Source organism: Rhynchophorus ferrugineus, unplaced genomic scaffold (assembly GCF_030347505.1).
Source record: "Rhynchophorus ferrugineus isolate W39M unplaced genomic scaffold, kcgeb_rfMv2 rfM1, whole genome shotgun sequence".
Taxonomy (NCBI): domain Eukaryota; kingdom Metazoa; phylum Arthropoda; class Insecta; order Coleoptera; family Curculionidae; genus Rhynchophorus; species Rhynchophorus ferrugineus.
The window spans coordinates 38,201,661-38,220,315 of NW_027472580.1; the positions used below are offsets into that span (position 1 = coordinate 38,201,661).

The following is an 18,655-nucleotide window of genomic DNA, read 5'->3' on the forward strand; positions in this document are numbered from 1 at the left end:
CTGGCGAGTGACCAACTTTAGAAATCATCCCAGAAGACATCCGGTCTTACCCAGTCTGGTTATTGGCGTGACTGGGATCATTTTCCTTGTCGGATTTTACACTCTTGCCTAGAACATTCACAAATATTACACAATTACAAACATAAATTTACGACCATGCCCCAGCAGGATTCGAACCCACGGCTATCGCAAAAATAGGTGGACCGTCCCATCGCCTTCACCACTGTTCCACCAAGCCGGCTAACCGAAATATTTGTTAACAAAAATTGAGCGAGTCATCCAAATATTACCTATTATTGCCGTAAAAATAGTCAAAAGTATTTTACTATTTATCATTCACAATTTTAATATTTTTACCCTATTACATCGTGAAAAATATTGTAACAAAATGCTATAATATTATTATACAATATATTGTCCTCCTACTGTTGCAATAGCCGCGGGTTCGAATCCTGCTGGGGCATGGTCGTAAATTTATGTTTGTAATTGTTTAATATTTGTGAATGTTCTAGGCAAGAGTAAAATCCGACATGGAAAATGATCCGCGCCAGTAACCAGGCTGGATAAGATCGGATGTTTTCTGGGATGATTTCTAAAGTTGGTCACTCGCCAGTCGGTAGGCTTATTGGTGAGGACCGTGGTTCGGAGCCCACGTTAAACTTTAGGCCTAGTCCAGATAAACCCATAGTTGGTAAAAGGAGACTTTAAAGTATATTAAAAAAAAGATCAAAAAAATATTTCCGTTCAATAATAAATAAACCTTTTATATCATTTCATTCAGATCCGTTTTAATTATGTCATGGATTTTTTTCTATGATTATTGTATATTATTAGTTTTAAGGTTTTGTTTAAACTCTATTGTTTATATTTATTATAGTATATTATTTAAAAATAATAATTAACACATTAAAATACAATAAAATATTTGTGGGGTATTATTCCATTCCATAGAAAAATTCCATTATTCCATGTTCCTTTTTACAGATCCACAAAACATTTAAATATAAAAGTAATTCTACTTCGTTTAAAATTAAATTATAAGTTGCACGTTATGTATATTATTATAATAGTATTCAGTCATTATTTTTTTCCTTTTCTTTTTTAAAGTTAGTTCCTGAATTAACGGCTCGAAGCAATTACCTCCGTCCTTTCCTCTCTCACAATTTATACAGTAAAGGTTTTGTACATCTTTGTCTGATATCATGAATAAAAGAAGCAGCCGAACCGTGCATTTGACTGAAAATAGTAATTACTATTTACTTTCGCTAGTTTTTTGACTATCGACTGTTTTGACTGTTCTCAGTCGATAGTTCCCAATGCTAGTTTCTTAGAATGTCAAAATTTAAAAATTAAAACGCTATTAAATAAGCTTTATTAAGTAAAAAGTTGTTAAACGATTGTGTTTTATATACAATATAAATCTTAAAGATGAACTTTTTTCATGTTCCTTCAGGTTTTGTAGGTACCGAAGTAAATAAGGATTTTAACATATTTTGTTCGGACAAATGCCTAAAAAAGGTTAGCAAAATGGATACATTATTATTGTTATTTAATTAAATATACTATTAATGTTACATTTCAGTTAGTAGATGGAACGTTGACGTGTAATTGTGGTGAATATTACCAATATTATGAGTGGGCTTGGGATAATAATAATAATAATACAGATGTTAAAATGTCTAGGAAAGGTAAACATGTTATATTTCATCCTACATATAGTTCTGGTACAGCAGTTGTTAAAGGAAATAAAATTTTTCAACAAAACTGCCATTATTATTGGGAAATTAGAATTATGTCAGAGCTCTATGGAACAGATGTGGTATGATGCATATCTTTTGTTTGAAATTATTTTATTGAAGATATAAATTAGTCATTTTGCAGATGATTGGTGTAGGTACCACTGGGTTCAATTTTGCAGATAGAAGGCATGAGTTTTGTAGTTTGTTGGGTATTGATTCTAATTCATGGGGTTACTCTTATCATGGTTATATTCAACACGACAAGTTGGTAAGGCAGTATGGTTCGCCTTTTGGAATGGGAAGCATCATTGGATTACATTTAGATATGTGTAATGGAACACTAGAATATTTCTTAAATAGGAAATCATTAGGTATTTATTAAGCATTTATTCAGTTTCATATATAAAGTTGAAAATATTTGAATTACAGGTGTTGCTTTTAAGGATTTAAAGGGAAAAGAACTATATCCTATGGTTTCTTCAACAGCAGCTAATTCAACAATTAACATATGTTGTTGTATCTCAAGGAATCCTACTTTGCAATTATTATGTTTAGGCAAAATTGTAGAACAAAGAAATCTATATAAACAGTATCGAGAAATTCCTGGATTAACAAAAATATATGATAAACAATATATATGGATGACACCACAGTATGGTAAGTAATGTTAATTCTTTGTTCAAATAAATACAGCTATCTATTATTTAGAAGTAGATGAGAAAAAAAGACTAGCAGAATTAGATGAAGAAGTTACATTATCACTTGTTAACAAATTTGATTATACAAAATGTACAAATATGAACATTTTCTTAGAAGATGATGATAGTATGTCTGAGGATTTATTTAGTTCTTATCCTTTGGACACTCATGAATATTATGTTTGATCTAGAATATGTACAGCATATGAAGGTAAATATTTCTGTTAACTATTATTCAGTTACCTACATATATATTTAATTCATCTGTTGCCAGCAGTATCTATTTAATTGTACTTAATTTTCACAAATAATTTTAATTTATAGCTTCAATTGTGTTATCAAAAAGAAACATAACCAGTTGTAATAAGGTGATACTGTAAACTACATTATATAATGGTGTTTCAGAACAGCCATCACTGCCACTATGCCTTCCTGCAGATGAAGTTAAAGAACTGTGCAATATTATTTAAAGCCTTCAAAGTTGTTAATTATTTAAACATCATGTTTCTCAAATGTTTTGTGATTTATAATAATCAATATTTGGATATTGTTACTGATATCTTTTTATAAACATATATATTTTATAATAAAATTATGTTACATACATTTTTATATTTGTATATTCTTGGTTTTATAACCATAAAAACATTGCAATTGTATTCATCGAGAATTGAAGACCTACAGTTCATACCTGAAAGTTAATGGATTCTGAGAAAAACTTTGAGTACTAATGTCCACAGCAGCAATATATTAAAAACAAATTCAACATTGTTATATTTACATTAAATAGTGTATTATTTTTTCTGATCCTATAACTGTGGAAGTCCAGGTTTCAATTCTAAAACATCATAGATATCAGATTTGACTTGTTTAGGGGTGAAAACACAATTTTATTCTACTTAGATTAGAGAATTTTATTTATGGGATAAAAAGTGGTGACATGTATTGACCGAGACTGTAACAATACTGTTATTTATTAATTACAATTTGTTCATATTTTAATTTAAACGAGAGTTTAAAATATAAACACTAGTAACTACTTAACACTTACTGTGGATACTCCAAAAGGAATATTGCTCTATAGGTATGAAGTTACCAGCAGCGTGCCAGCGACATAATATATATTTATATGCGTTTTGTTTAGGAATTTGTATAATTATAAATCATATGCAACAGCATTAAAATCCGTCAAGGAATAACTATGCAAGTCACGTCAATAAGCGGGTGACCGGTAGTGACCACAAAATATAGAGATTTTTTGTGGTCTTCTGGATGATCTATAAATCAGCAGGCTTAAAGTCGAGGATCCAGATTCGGAGCTCACATTAAGGAATAGGTACAGTCCGGATAAACCATAGTTGGTAAAAAGGACATTCTAAAATATAACAAAAAGAACTTAAATATATAATTATACTATTATATATTATGTTATATTTATCTTAAAAGGAACGAGAGTGTGTGTTTATGACAAACGGAATGGTATTAAAAAATGAAGGGTTTTGTTTATATTAGAATAGATTTGACCTGGCGATATCGTTTTTGCCGCCATTTCTTTCTGAAAAATAAAATAGTTCTAAAGTAAAGGTTTTGTTGTTTTAAACAATTCATATTTCATAACCGATATCTAAATCATTTGGGAAAATAAAATCATCACTTTACATTAGTAGAAATATATTATTTCACTTTAGCCTTACATCAATAAAAATTATATCTTGTCGATTATTAAAAATATGCCATGTTGTATTTCCTAATATCAATTGAAAAGAATAATACAATTATTAATGAATGATATTAAATAATCTTCATTCGTTATTTTTTTTGTCCGCATAAGTATCAATGATTGTCTTTGAAAAAAAAGTAATTTAACGAGCACATAGTTTACACTCGCAATATATTCTATTATATACGCAAATATATACATTTATATTTTTAAACAAATTCCGATACGTTTACGTAATAAATGTCTCGTTGTTCATAGAAATTTATGAAGTAGAGATATATATTACATAATTGAGTTACAGCCACTATTTTTATTTTATGAATATATGGAGAATATTAATAAGTATTAGAAGCAATAATCAAGTAGCAGTAGTTAAACTGTCATTAAAAATAGAGGCTGTAAAGGCTACAATATATTCCTATAATTTATTGGGTTTAGTTATAGAACACCCTGTATAGTTTCCATAATATTGTGCGAATATGTATAGATACGAATGTAATAAAATAATGTAATATCAATGTTTGTATATAACAACTGAAACAAGATATTTCAAAATATATAAATATATTTTATGGTCCTTAATTCTTAAGTTGTTTTTAAGTGAGTCCATGAGTTGAAAAACATTACTGTTATGCCTATATGTATACTGTTATATATAATGTTTAATACATTGTTAGTGTATTTTGATGTAATACAAAAAGTTCAGTATAACATTTGTAGATTTTATTAAAATACTTTATTGTGAATTTTGACTGGAAATGTTACGTTACAGTTTAAATTAATATTGGTTGACAAATGCAGTTACGCATTTTAATGCTCCAGAACAATACTTTTACTTAGTAGCATATGTTATTACAAATTTTCTTAATAGATCTTGAAAACGTTTAGGTACTACCAAAATTATTGCTATTTTAATAAACAAAAAATTCAATGTAAATATTTAATTAAAGCTAGAATTCTTTGGCATCCGAATACAGTCTTTATAGAGAAACTTACATGAATAACAAGCAATTGCTTGATATGCATAATTAGTATATGAAAGTTCGATAACGTAGTACAGTATAGCGTTGACAGTAATAAGTAACCAGTAAAAGTATGGGACATCATAGTTATAACTCATCTTAAACCTTAGGTAGGTAGCTTTTTTACCTTTAGGGCATTTTAAATTTTATACAAATACTGATTGTTTCTACTTGTACTGGTGGAATTAGATGATGCAATGTTAAGAATTATTTTAGTATAGGAATATTATTATGGTGCTAAAAATATTATTAATTAATGGCATTTTTCAGATATCCTGGATAAGTTGTGTTCTGTATTATTTATTTGAATTTCTTCTGTATCCATTCAATATACAACATTTAAATAAGTTAAAGATCATTTTAATAACAGCAAATACTTATTACGATAATTAATGTAATAATCCAAATCATTACAGTTTTGATATAAATAATTAAATTAATACTTGCTTGATAATTATAGTTTAAGTCACAAGCATCGGACCATGTAATTTTGCATAGCATATCCTTATTGTATGTATAGATATATTTTGCTGCGGTAGTACGGATATGTATAGCATGGGCAAAGAATGCTGTAATAGTACAAATGATTACAGCACAACAATAATATAGAATATCGCATGCTTTACTTCAATCATCCCTTTTATGGAATTGATAGGTAAAATAGAATATCAACCTATAACTGAAGCAATATCTGATATAAAATTAAGATTATTTATTTTCCTTAAACTTAATATGTTCTTGTTCAAGTAACAGCCTTTTCATAAGGTGGAGGTGGTGACTGATCATCCAAAATTTGTATTGTTTCCAAATTGTTCTGATTAGACAATCTAATAGCTATATGGTAGGGAGGTGGTGGTAATTCTTGTAAACTAGAGTGATGAATAGAGAGTGAGCTTGCTATATCATCCGGTGCTGGTTGGAATTCATCAGAGTTTGTCTTTAACAGTATAAACAATATTTTAGAATTAATAAATAAAGAAATTTATATTTAATTTTAATATTAAATTTAATTAAACAAAATGAGTTAGTTACCCCACCTGATTGTTACTAGAATCTGTCGAATTTTGCTGGTTAATATCTGAATGATTACCAGATGTGTCCATGGTATTTCCATCCAAATATAAAAGTATGATGCCTCCCAAAAGAAGTACAACACAAGCTATTGATATTATGACAAGTGTTTCTACGCCCAGTCGCCACAATTGCTAAAATTTAAACGTGCTTATTGGAGTGATTTATTATTAATAATTTTTAAAATACTATAATATAAAACTTACTCCTGTAGTCAAATAATTGGCCCCAAAAAAGACACATATGGATAGGAGTCCAAATAATAGTAACGCGAATTTAAATTTCCGAATATACTGTTTGAGCTCATTGTTTTCTAGTATTTGAGGACTAGTTTGTGTATTATCTAACCCTAAGGATCTTTCTACCCTTGGAATGCGGACATTTGAAGAACTTAAACAAAAAGCATTTTGTGGATTACCTCGTTATTGCTATATGATTAATCAATTTGTTAAGATTTCTCATGAAAATATTTTTAAACAAATATATATTTTTATTCAGAAATATACATTTTATATTTAGTTTAATCTGTTTGCATTTAAAATCATTTCAAATTGATTTGTTTGTGTTTTGGAAAATGTATAATGTTTACTTTACTTGGTGTAATAAAATATCTGAGTATTACTAGAAACAGCTGGTCTGTTAGGACGGTGATGTGGAGACGATCTGTTGTTTCTTATGGTATTGTTGCTCACGCTTTCAAGGGACTGAAACCTACGAACTGGTGTTACCATCGGTTTGGGATACAATCCCCTGGGTCGAGGCCTACCTACAATTTATGTATTTTGGTAATATTTATATAGGCTAAATAATTATTACGAATAAATCTTACTAAGATAATTTGCTACTGCTTCGGGTGGAGGACGAACGAACGCACAACCTCTTGGCCAATAATGCCCCTGATGATTTCCTTTATTTATCCAAAAATGCATCAGGCGCTCTTTTAAACTATCATCATTTAGTATTTTCTTTTGCTGATCGTTTTATCACATAATAAAATTAATTCTGCTGATATAGTGTCATTATTTATAATAAGTATTAATTCTTACGAGGTATCTAGATATGACAATTCAAATTAAACAAGAAAAACATTATGTTTCAGTTAAAAACATGGAATGAATATACACCAAAACAAAGATCTACATTTCTCAATATCAGTATAAGGAAAGATGCGCATCAGTTGGCGTCGAAAATGACGTCACTCGACGCAGGCGTCAGTTTTTTAATCCATTTGTTGGTGTAAATTTGTCAAATATTTTAAATAAAAAGGGCTTCTGATTTATTTGAATTAAATAATATTTTAATATAATTCCAGTAATTACATCGTTATCATATCATATTTATTTTAATTTTAAAAATACTAGATTAATTATGACTATACTACAAAGTTAATATGAAATAAATATTTAAAAATTGATATTTTTTAATTAACATTTCATTAAATATTTGGTAATGTTTCCAATTACATGCTAAATATTATAGATATAATTTTTTTTAGGCAACCAAACACACCTATAATTTTAACTTTTAAAAGAAGTGTTTGATGAGCTTGAATATATATATATATATATATATATATATATATATATATATATATATATATATATATATATTTATATAATAATACTATATGCTTTTAATATTTTAGTATTTATTTTTGCATATGTATGAATATGTAACCATAAATACTATGTACTGTCATTGCAATTGCCTTTATTGTTGTGACATAAAAAGTTGCTGATCATTTTAAGTTTTTGGTTATTTGTTGTATTAGTGGAAGTTAAACAAAATGCCTATTGAAAACCTGGAAGATCAAGGATTAGAAAAAAATCCTGATTTGGAGTTGGCTCATTATAAATTTTTGCTCACTTTACCGGAATATCGAAATGATAAAACAGTTCATGGAAAAATTACGGAAGCAATTAAAAAAGATGGTAAGAGAGTATTGCTGTTTGTTTTATTGTACTTTTCTATTAGTATTCATGTTTTTATATTTTTGTCATAATAGCTTTTTAGTCAAATAATATGTTAGGTTAGATTCATGATTTGGAGACTTATATTTAATGTAATGGTATACTCTTTTACAGATATGGCTCCTTGGTACGAATTGATATGTCGGGAAATAGGTTGGAAATTGGATGAGAAACTCCTAAAAAGTTTAAAGAGTAAAAATGAAGAACAAATAAAAAAGCTTAATGAAGCTATTGAAGATGCTGAAAAAAATTTAGGGGAGATGGAAGTAAGAGAAGCCTATCTACGTAAAGCTGAATATTACAGTCGTGTTGGAGATAAAGAAAATGCATTATCAACATTTCGTCAGACATATGACAAGACTGTTTCGCTAGGGCATCGTTTGGATATAATTTTTCATTTAATTCGAATTGGATTATTTTTTATGGATCATGATGTTATAACAAGAAACATTGAGAAAGCTAAAATGTCTGTATATTATTAAGTAATTGAATCTTTTAAAAGACATTTTGTCTGTTACAGTCTTATTGAAGAAGGAGGTGATTGGGATAGAAGAAACCGTTTAAAAGTTTACCAGGGTGCTTATTGCATGGCAGTAAGAGACTTCAAAACAGCAGCTAACTTGTTTCTGGATACTGTTAGTACTTTTACTTCATATGAACTTATGGATTATAAAGCATTTGTTAGATATACAGTTTATACTTCCATAATAAGTTTACCAAGAAATCAACTAAGAGATAAAGTATGATACATTTACAAGTGTTATGGGATTTTGTCTATTTAGGCTATGATTTTTAGGTTGTAAAAGGTTCTGAAATTTTGGAAGTTTTACACTCAGAACCATTTGTGAAAGATTATTTGTCTTCTTTATACGACTGTCAGTATGCAGATTTCTTTGTGAATCTAGGTGTGTTTTTAGTTGATAAATAAATGGGTATATATTTTCTTTTCTTTTATCTTTTAGCAAAAGTAGAAGAAATATTGAGAAAGGATTACTTTCTGAATCCTCATTACAGGTATTATGTTAGAGAAATGAAGATACTAGCTTACACTCAACTTTTGGAATCATACAGAAGTCTGACATTACAGTACATGGCAGAAGCATTTGGTGTTACTATTGATTTCATTGATGAGTAAGTGCACAAAATAACGGAGTTTGTTGATTCTTATAGTTTTATAACAGACATTATTAACAGAAATTTTATATATTTGTAGGGAATTATCTACTTTTATAGCAAGTGGCAGATTACATTGTAAGATCGATCGTGTTGGAGGAATTGTTGAGACAAACCGACCAGATTTGAAAAATGCCCAATTTAATTCTGTTGTGAAACAAGGCGATTTATTATTACAGCGCGTTCAAAAACTTTCTCGTGTTATTAACATTTAAATGTTCAAAACAAATGTCACTGTTCATAGTATAAGGAAAGTAATGTTTTTTCTTCACTTTTTCTTTTGAACTTAGCTGAACTAACTAAACAAATAAAGCTGTATTTATACATTTTTTATTTTTTATGACCTTTAGTAGTATAAGTTATTACTTGATTAGTTTAATTATTTCACTAAAGTGATTCAAACTGTACAGATAGTTTCGCGATAGTGTGTTTGAAATATAACATTCTAGGTGTACAGGTGTTATAAAGTAATTTGGTTATTTGGTCAAGTTATTATGCTTTAGACGTGGAAGCTTTGGAACGCCAGTTTGCTTAATTCCGTTCTGGAAATTCAGTGTTATAAAAGATAAACCTCACCCTGGCTGGCCAGTCGTTATTCTTAAAAATATTGAGGTACACCAACATATATTATCTCATTTCTATCTGCAGTAAAAGGATTACAGTTGCAATCTAAGGTTCTGATGCATAGTATTTAGTAGCTTTAATATTTTCAATCTGAGTAATAATAAACAGCGATTTAAGATTTATTAAAAGACCAAAGCGTCAAAACGTCTGTCGGTTTATAACCTGTAATAGAGATGCAACTCAATAGGGGAATCTGGCGCAAAGTTTTGCTTTGCCCAACATCCAGAGGTATATATATATATATATATATATATATATATATATATATATATATATATATATATATATATATATATATATATATTAGATATATATTATGGGTTTTATCAAAAGTGTATAGCACACCTTATTATTTGTAATATTCTATGTGGAAAATCATTTTATAGTGTGCAATTAAAATAAAAGGTTTTGAATTTACATTTTTTAAAGATATTCCACAAAAATATGTTATATTATAGACGTGGCAATATCGCGAGATAAAATAAGAGCTTAAAAATTAAAAATTGATTAAATGAAGAGGTTAAAGGAGCCCTACTGACAGTATAATGGAAACAATATTCTGGAGCATAACATAATGCCTTGGCTGGTCTATTCATATACGAACATCTGGAAGTTCGTAAGAAGAGAAGAGTTATCCCCCGCTATTATAATTACTTAAAGAGCCCTCATGTTCTTCCTGTTCACAATTTCTTTGATACTTAGTTCATTCGGTTTAGGATTTTTTACATTATCAACCATTGTTTAATGACATCTAAATACTTCTTCGAACGAAAACGATTCTGCATTTCTTTACTATCTGTGCATCCGGATACACAACACTTCCTAAATCAATAATTCACTTTACTTTTTGTACTACCGACTTGTATATACTAATGAACTAATAATTTAATCTCTAAACGCACTATTCCTTATGACAGCCATACTGAAAATGGTGCCCAAAATAAATAAATAACAAACGTACCATAGAAACGAAGTGAGCCAATCAGATTCCGTCGCGGCTTATAGCGTAGCGATTAAAGCAAGTAATAAGTTAAAAGTAGCGACATCTACATGTTGGACGTCGCGAAACATTTCTCCAAAATTTCCTATTAAGTTAAATCTCTATTTCTCTATGGTTAAAATGGTTATATGTTTCAACGATCAGGGAGCATTTTATCTCTTTTTAAATATATTAAAATGAGAAGAATAATATTGTCTGATTTTAAAAGGACTTTACAAATTGCGATTGGCCATACATTCGACATCATGATGATGCTTGTTCACTATTATTTTGAATAGGCTATATATTGCTAAATGAAATGTTACTAACTATGTGTACTAAATAGATCGTGAAACCATATATATAAAATTGATTATCAATAAATATATGATTATCAGCACAAAATAATTGGATGATTACTATATATGAATAATATATAAATGAGAATCATATGTTGTCCAAATTAGTAATCATGTTACTGTCTATCCAAAGAAGTTTTGTACATACGTCATCTAAATTTGTGACGTCAAAACGTCGCAATGTTGCCACATCAACTCTGAGTTTTAGTTCAGTTTGGCTTTGACATACATCAAAATTCTGAAGTAAATAAAATAATTAAACAAAAATACAGTTATCGAATATAATTTATTTTAGCATTATAGTAGATCTAACGTATATGTTATCGAAGAAATTAAAACCTAGGCCTAATCCACCTAATTAGCAATTGTATATCCAAGTAATATGCAAGTAGTATAACAATTTTACTTTCATTACGGACCATATTCATCTTCTACGTTTAGTTCTTATGACGTTGGATAAAATGTTTCCTTGTAAAGACATGTTAATATCACTGTATTTCTCCTTATTTTGTTCTGTTAATACCAATATATATCTTTCTTGATAAAACTAGATTTGATCACTGCATTCTCCTTAATGCATTTGCCATATCTGCAAAACAGATACGATTCTTTATCTCCTGACACATTTTAATAAAATGCTCATGTATATTTTGAACAATTACACACATATCTGTGCACATAAATCTTTTACACTCTACAATAAAATTTACTACTGTTATCATATATTACTTATATACTCACCTTTAGTTGCTTCCATTTTCATCACCCTGTTTTAGAAATTGGCAGCCTTGAATCATATCATATTTAGAAAGTTTCAATCAGTGAATATTAATAAATGTTATGACTAATAAGACCTTCTTCGTTAACCTTTTTCCATCAACTTTTGTTTTCATAACACTATTTTTATTGTCATCTTGCCAAGAGTGACCACTGGGTATACTGGTCCCATTCTGAAATATCCATGTCTCATCTAAATACATAAATTGAAATACGTCTTCCTTCGTTTTATCATATGGTTTAGAAAATATATTGTTTTAAAAGCAATGTCCGGAAGTTAAAAGACCATTAGACCTTTTCGATATTTTTCAGACTAACAGTTTCCTCTGAAATAATTGTATTAAATTAGGTTTATATTGAAAAACTACTCACTGTTTTTATACATTTCATATATTTAATCACTGATAGAGCTAACATCAAGCTGATTTTGATTCATCACCCGCTTCCTATGAGGACGGCTTTTTTTCGGTGAATTCAAGATTATATTTTTTTTTGAGATATTTCAGTGACCATGTCCATTCTAATATTCAGCGCAGCTGCAACACGCTAAAAATATTTTCAATGAAAATCGCAGCAAATTAATACTTAACAGTAAAAATGCTTACCTCTCTAATGAATTTTACTGGCAATAGGGCAAGCAATTATCTCGTTCCTTTTCAAAGTAACTGATTAGACACGCAATCTGCTTTGTCTGGCTTCAGAATTTTCAACCAGAGTAATGTTAAGCAGCTATTTGAAATTTATCAAAACAAGCAAAGCATTAAAATAACGTTTATAATTATATTGTTTTGAAGAATTTTGCATACGTTTGACAACCGGACGACTTTGGCAGGCTAGTTCGGTTAGGCATTCGAAATTATCAGAGTCTCTTTTTAACTGGAATAAAATGAGAAGGAAAATACTGTCTGATTCTAAAACGAACATACAAATTTCAGCTGGCAATATATTAAACATTTTGATGACGTATTTACAAAATTTCTTTGTATATACTATATATAATTACCCCTTAAATATAACAAGATACTTGGTAGTTACTGTTAAAAACCAAGCCACAAAAATTTAAACGCGAAAACTCGAACTGGAATAATTAGTTCTGTACAACATTGGGAAATTTATAATTTCAATCGATTGTTTTATCAGTGGCAACGGCTGAAACGAGATGGGAAAATGTCAAGGGCCAATTTTCAATATTAATTGTTAATCCGGAAAGGACAATTATCCGATAATTGAACCCGATTAATTTCAGATGATTTTGAGCTTGGACGATCGTATCGAGGTTTTTTGGTTAGTAATTTTATTTCTGGTGCGATTTTAAACTGGCATTAGGTCCAAGGAATTATATTCTTTTATTTTTTGATTATATGGGCATTTATCTTAGTTAACTCCAACAAACTGTCTTTGTTTTTCACTGTTTTGTATTGTCATGCTGTTTTTGCATCAACAACATAACAGGTCAATTGAAAAGTCCCCGGCCTACCATAATAAAACACATTTTTTTGGCAAAATCAGTTTTTTTATTTAACATAATTCCCTTCAAGGGTGTTACACTGATTATAGCGACTCTTCAACATTTCTATACCATTTTTGTAGTACGATTTGTCCTTTGCTTCAAAATAGGCCTCAGTTTCGACGGTCACCTCTTCATTCGACGAAAATTCTTCCCAGCAAGCATTCTTTTAAGACATGGAAACATGAAATAGTCGCTGGGAGCCAGATCTGGAGAATACGGTGGATGGATAGATTTTTGCCATCGTTTTCATTGACTTGTGACACGGTGCATTGTCTTGATGAAGCAGCACTTTTTTTCTTCAAATACGGCTGTTTTTTGCCGATTTCGTTCTTCAAACGGCCCAATAATGCTATGCAATAATCGCTGTTGATGGTGCTTCCTTTTTCAAGGTAATGAATGAAAATTATTCCATGCGCATCCCAAAATTCAGACGCCATAACCTTGCCAGCCGACTGTTGCGTTTTCCCACGCTTTGGAGCAGGTTCATCGTGTGCTGTTCACTCGGGTGATTGTCGATTGGACTTCGTAGTGAAATGATGGAGCCATGTTTTATCCATTGTCACACATCGACGCCAGAACTCGGGTTTATTACGCCTGATCATCTTCAAACACTGCTTCGAACCATCAACTCGTCGTTGTTTTTGGTCAAAAGCGACTTCGCGCGGCACCCACTTTACACAGAGCTTTCTCATACCCAAATATTCGTGAATGATATGATGTACACGTTCAGTTCATATCTTTAGAGTGTTTGCTATTTCATTCAATTCAAATAACGGTCATTTACGGAAATTTTTCTTTATCCATTTTTTTCACAATAAGTAAAGTTGCTTCACTCAAAATGCTATAATTCCCAATCTAATGACCCGACAGCTGTCAATTTATACACGCATCTTTTGAGGGTTAGGGCTAACTAAAACCATATAGATTTAATTCTAGTAGCGCACTTATGTGTCAGGCGGGGACTTTTCAATTGACCTGTTAATTTAAATAACATTTTTCCACTTAGTATTACTGGTTAACTATTAATGACACCTGGAAACGGAAACGAATGACTCGCAGCAATTAATATTACAAATTGTAATTATCATTCAGGGCGTATACCCATTTACTGGCCCATCGATAGTAATAAAGTAGCAGACCCAAGGGTATTGGCCACCGAGAAAAATATCGATATTTCAAAAAATATCCATTAGTTTCAATCCATAATACCCATTCCAAAAAAGTCCCATTACTGCTGAATTAGTGTTTTTGTTATTGAAGATTTACGATGACTGCAGGAAACCAAATGTGCCTCGTTGATCTGAAAGACCTAAGTGTTAAGAAAGGTTTAATGATACGAGATCATTATCGATCCACACTTTGTGAAGAGCGCTTCTCCACTTTCTAACGAATAATCTAACAATCGATATATCGTTTATTTTTTCGTAAAATATATTGATATTTTTAATAAACCCTTATAATTTAGTTAATTAATTTAAGTAATACATTCGAAAAAATATCGAAAAATATCGGCCGAGAAAACATCGGTCTAAAATATCATATATCGATATTTTTTACATTTACATTTGAAAAGGTATCTCATAAAATCAAGTACAAACCGAGAGCTTGTGCGAACTATCTGATCTGTTCGCAACTCCAGTATTGTTAACATTAGGCGCGACAATAAGCCTAATCTTACTAACAAATTTACTAACTGGAACATGTTTAGACTTATAATCCAGGTACAAATCAGTTTAAACGTAAGACTGAAAAGTATAGATAATCTTCAGTAGCAAACCCGAAATTTATTGATCGAATTCGGTCTGGTGTAAAACAAGCCACCCCAACATTAATAGAGAAATCAGAATATGAGATAAATAACCTGTTTGAAATTAGGGAATTGATAAAAGAAGGACAAAATGATTGAGAATATTATGACACAACCAAAAATGCTGTGTACAAAACAATACTTAATAGAATTAGTAATCAGACAAATCAAGAGATTAAAGAATATCAACAGAGTTGCTTCGAAAAATATGTAAGTGAATAAAGCCTGGAAGAAGACAAAGAGTACTTTCTATGGAAACTAATTCGGATATTTAAAAGACCAATTATTGGCCAATAAAAAAAGCCCATAAAATCTACAAAAATAAAGAAATCCTATTTATCGGCCCGATGTAGTTGTAAACCTGATTTCTCCAATGGAAGTTGTCACAAAAATTGACAACAACTTCAATCCTAAAAAGCAAAAGAAATATTCCTGCAATATCCCTGTATATGGCATTAGGGTTTCATATACAACATGAGCAAATTGCTACCGCGGAATTACTGTCGACCGGTGGAATCATATCTTTTCATAAGAAAATTTTGAGTCGCTTAACAAGATCTTCAAATAGACTAGAGACTGGAAAATACAGCTTAATAGTTCCAAATCTCTTCATGTTAACTTTGCGTTGCGACGAAATGACAAAAACATAATTATAACATTTGACGGATGTCCGATTTCTCAAGCAGAATCAGCTAAATACCTCGGAATATATGTCGATGGTAGGTTAAATTGGAAACATTGTTAAAGAAGATTAGACTTAAAGCCAAGTAACTGTACTGATTAGTCGGAGGATACTCCCTATTTGTCCTAACATCAAAGATATTACTTTATCAGTCAATCATAAGCTTATTTGGACCTTCAATTTGGATTCAATACAGATCTGTAGGATCCAACTTGTTCTGCCGGTTTGTCAAGTTTTTTAAGCATAATTATTCGAGGAACCTTAAGAAATTCGGAACATAATTCAGTTTCAAACAGGCATTGAATATATACGTCAACATGATTATTGCTTTTCGTGACAGTTCTTTAACCTTAAACAGGATTTATATCTATTGCAGATTCTATATCATTCACTTGGAATATGTTAACCCATTCATTTTAATCATTTTTTAATAGGCGGTACTTTAATAATTGGTCTTTTAAATCTCCAAATTACTTTCCATAGCGAGTAAACTTTGTCTACTTCCGAGTTTAATTCACTTACATATTTTTCGAAGCAACTCTGTTTATGTTAAGTATAAATGTTAATGTATGAAGCTATAAATCAGAGCTGATCCACAGCAGTATTGGATTTGATCCTAGTAACTAAAAAGAGCTTTGTTTTGTTGGGTTTATTTGTTATTGTACTATTTATATTTTAATTATAAATGGTAGAAACTAATGGATAAATCATCGATTTTTGAATATTGCCAAAAAAAACACCATAACACTTTTAATCTGAACAGACATATGAGAACACTCCATCCAGGTGCGTATCCATTTAATTTTCTACTTTAATTTCGCAAATTGAATTCAATTCTATACCAAATTCATTATATTTAGGTGTAGTTGACTTCTGAGAAAATAAAAGTACAGAAAAATATGACCAGATGCCCTTTTTGTGAGTATATCTCATCAAAATCACAGCTCGTTGATATAATCAATCTACAGCATTAAAATTGGACAAGAAAACTGAAATTTGCCTATATGATTGCAGCCAAACTAGCTGCTAAAATTCCAATGGATGCTGTATTGGATAAACCCGAGCTAATTTAAGAAATGACAATTTGAAAAGATCAGATTTATTGACTCATAATATAATATTCAGCAAGCAAACCAATTAAGTTCCATAAGTACAATATATAAAAGCGACGCTAGAAATGATCAAGTAAATGAGGTAAAAATACAGAACGTGTATTATATAAGCTACAATTTTAGTTTCTGGGCACATACCCTACTTTAAAGAAATAATAAATAATATGAAATGTTAAAAGAATATAGCCATGAAAGTATACGTGTATATTCTACACATAATGATATGTGTTTAACACATATCGATTTGAATTGCATTCCTTCTTTTTCCTTTTTTTTGTTTTAAAATTATGTTAAAATGAAAATTGGTTATAAAATGTTCTTCATATTAAATTTCTTGTATTATAGGAGATGAAAAATCTACCAAAAATTTTTAACTTGAGTTTCAATAGAAACATTAGGTTAATTTGTGAATTCAAGATAATTTATTCTATTTATATTATAATATTCAAATGAACATATTATTTGCAAGAACTGGCAATGTTGCAAATTCAAACTTCTGTTAGTATGTTATGATTCTCGAGAATTAAGCTCTTGCGAATTACTTGGGGAAACGTTTATAGGCAGCTTGGTATCCGTAGTGGTTAAATTGGCAAGACGGTCGTAACAACACACATCGGTTTATTTTACTTTAATTATTAAAATATATCTTTTTAAAATTTAGCACAACACTAAATATTTCGATATCCATTTTTAATTTCATTATTCGATTAACTCGAATAAGGAACTAACATAAAAATTCTAGTTTATTCAAACTTTTCTCGTCTTCTAAGTGTTTTTTAGTTTCTGCGATTAAATTTTAATATTAAATGTGATAAAATCTACTACGTTAAAGCTCCTTCTTGTTACTTTAAATTTAAGGAATCCCGATATCAGAAAGATAATTTAATCATTTAATCCGGACAAAAACCGAATGATTTGATGTATAATTTAATATTTTACTTTATGAATGTTGTGAATATTGAATGTTTTAGTCCAGCGAGAGGCTTATAAATTTCTTGAGACTATCGATTTCAATTTTAGGAGAGTGTTTTCTTTCAGTCCGGACTAGCATTTATCTCTCTGCCCGGACGATTTGGCAATGATTTAACTAAGATAGTGCAGATAAACGTTTATATAGTCTGACATTATTTTTTGGTATAATTTGTGCACCTTAAATTACATAATAAAAGGGAATGACAAAAACAATTTATATTTTTATATAATGAATTATTAAACTGCATTTTTTTATCTAACAATCTAATTATAATGTAATTTTATCATTTAATGTAAAAATTCCATTTACTTTTGGCCCAATGGTGGATTAATTGGGTTATTATGCGTCCAATGTGGCGCACGAACCTGAGATCTTTCTTGCAGCAAGACAAAAATAAATCAAGTAATCAAGTATGTTATTTCTAGTAGTAACTTCAGGA

General features: G+C 29.8%; 3 protein-coding genes across 6 annotated transcripts; 2 read left to right on the plus strand and 1 right to left on the minus strand.

Annotated features, from left to right (window-relative positions):
• Positions 1-1,322: 1,322 nt before the first annotated feature.
• On the plus strand, positions 1,323-3,043 carry LOC143196863 (SPRY domain-containing SOCS box protein 3). 3 transcript variants are annotated; one of them, XM_076404788.1, is made up of 6 exons: positions 1,323-1,518; positions 1,583-1,819; positions 1,882-2,110; positions 2,169-2,396; positions 2,451-2,648; positions 2,843-3,043. In XM_076404788.1, exons 1-5 carry the CDS (start codon positions 1,429-1,431, stop codon positions 2,621-2,623), a joined length of 957 nt encoding a protein of 318 aa, XP_076260903.1. In that variant the 5' UTR covers positions 1,323-1,428; the 3' UTR covers positions 2,624-2,648; positions 2,843-3,043. The 3 variants fall into 3 exon arrangements, with proteins under 3 accessions (XP_076260903.1, XP_076260893.1, XP_076260884.1); XM_076404778.1 differs by having other exon boundaries at positions 2,448-2,648; positions 2,762-2,900; XM_076404769.1 differs by having other exon boundaries at positions 1,325-1,518; positions 2,448-2,648.
• Positions 3,044-3,514: 471 nt separating this feature from the next.
• Positions 3,515-7,301, minus strand: LOC143196873 (uncharacterized). Of its 2 annotated transcripts, none has more exons than XM_076404807.1 (5): positions 7,080-7,301; positions 6,845-7,016; positions 6,457-6,640; positions 6,217-6,384; positions 3,515-3,812 (listed from the first exon to the last, which is right to left on the minus strand). In XM_076404807.1, exons 1-5 carry the CDS (start codon positions 7,177-7,179, stop codon positions 3,651-3,653), a joined length of 786 nt encoding a protein of 261 aa, XP_076260922.1. In that variant the 5' UTR covers positions 7,180-7,301; the 3' UTR covers positions 3,515-3,650. The 2 variants fall into 2 exon arrangements, with proteins under 2 accessions (XP_076260922.1, XP_076260912.1); XM_076404797.1 differs by lacking the exon at positions 3,515-3,812 and adding an exon at positions 5,791-6,116.
• Positions 7,302-7,944: 643 nt separating this feature from the next.
• Positions 7,945-9,719, plus strand: LOC143196881 (26S proteasome non-ATPase regulatory subunit 6). The gene is made up of 6 exons (XM_076404821.1): positions 7,945-8,181; positions 8,335-8,686; positions 8,741-8,960; positions 9,017-9,125; positions 9,183-9,351; positions 9,434-9,719. Exons 1-6 carry the CDS (start codon positions 8,037-8,039, stop codon positions 9,606-9,608), a joined length of 1,170 nt encoding a protein of 389 aa, XP_076260936.1. The 5' UTR covers positions 7,945-8,036; the 3' UTR covers positions 9,609-9,719.
• Positions 9,720-18,655: the final 8,936 nt, after the last annotated feature.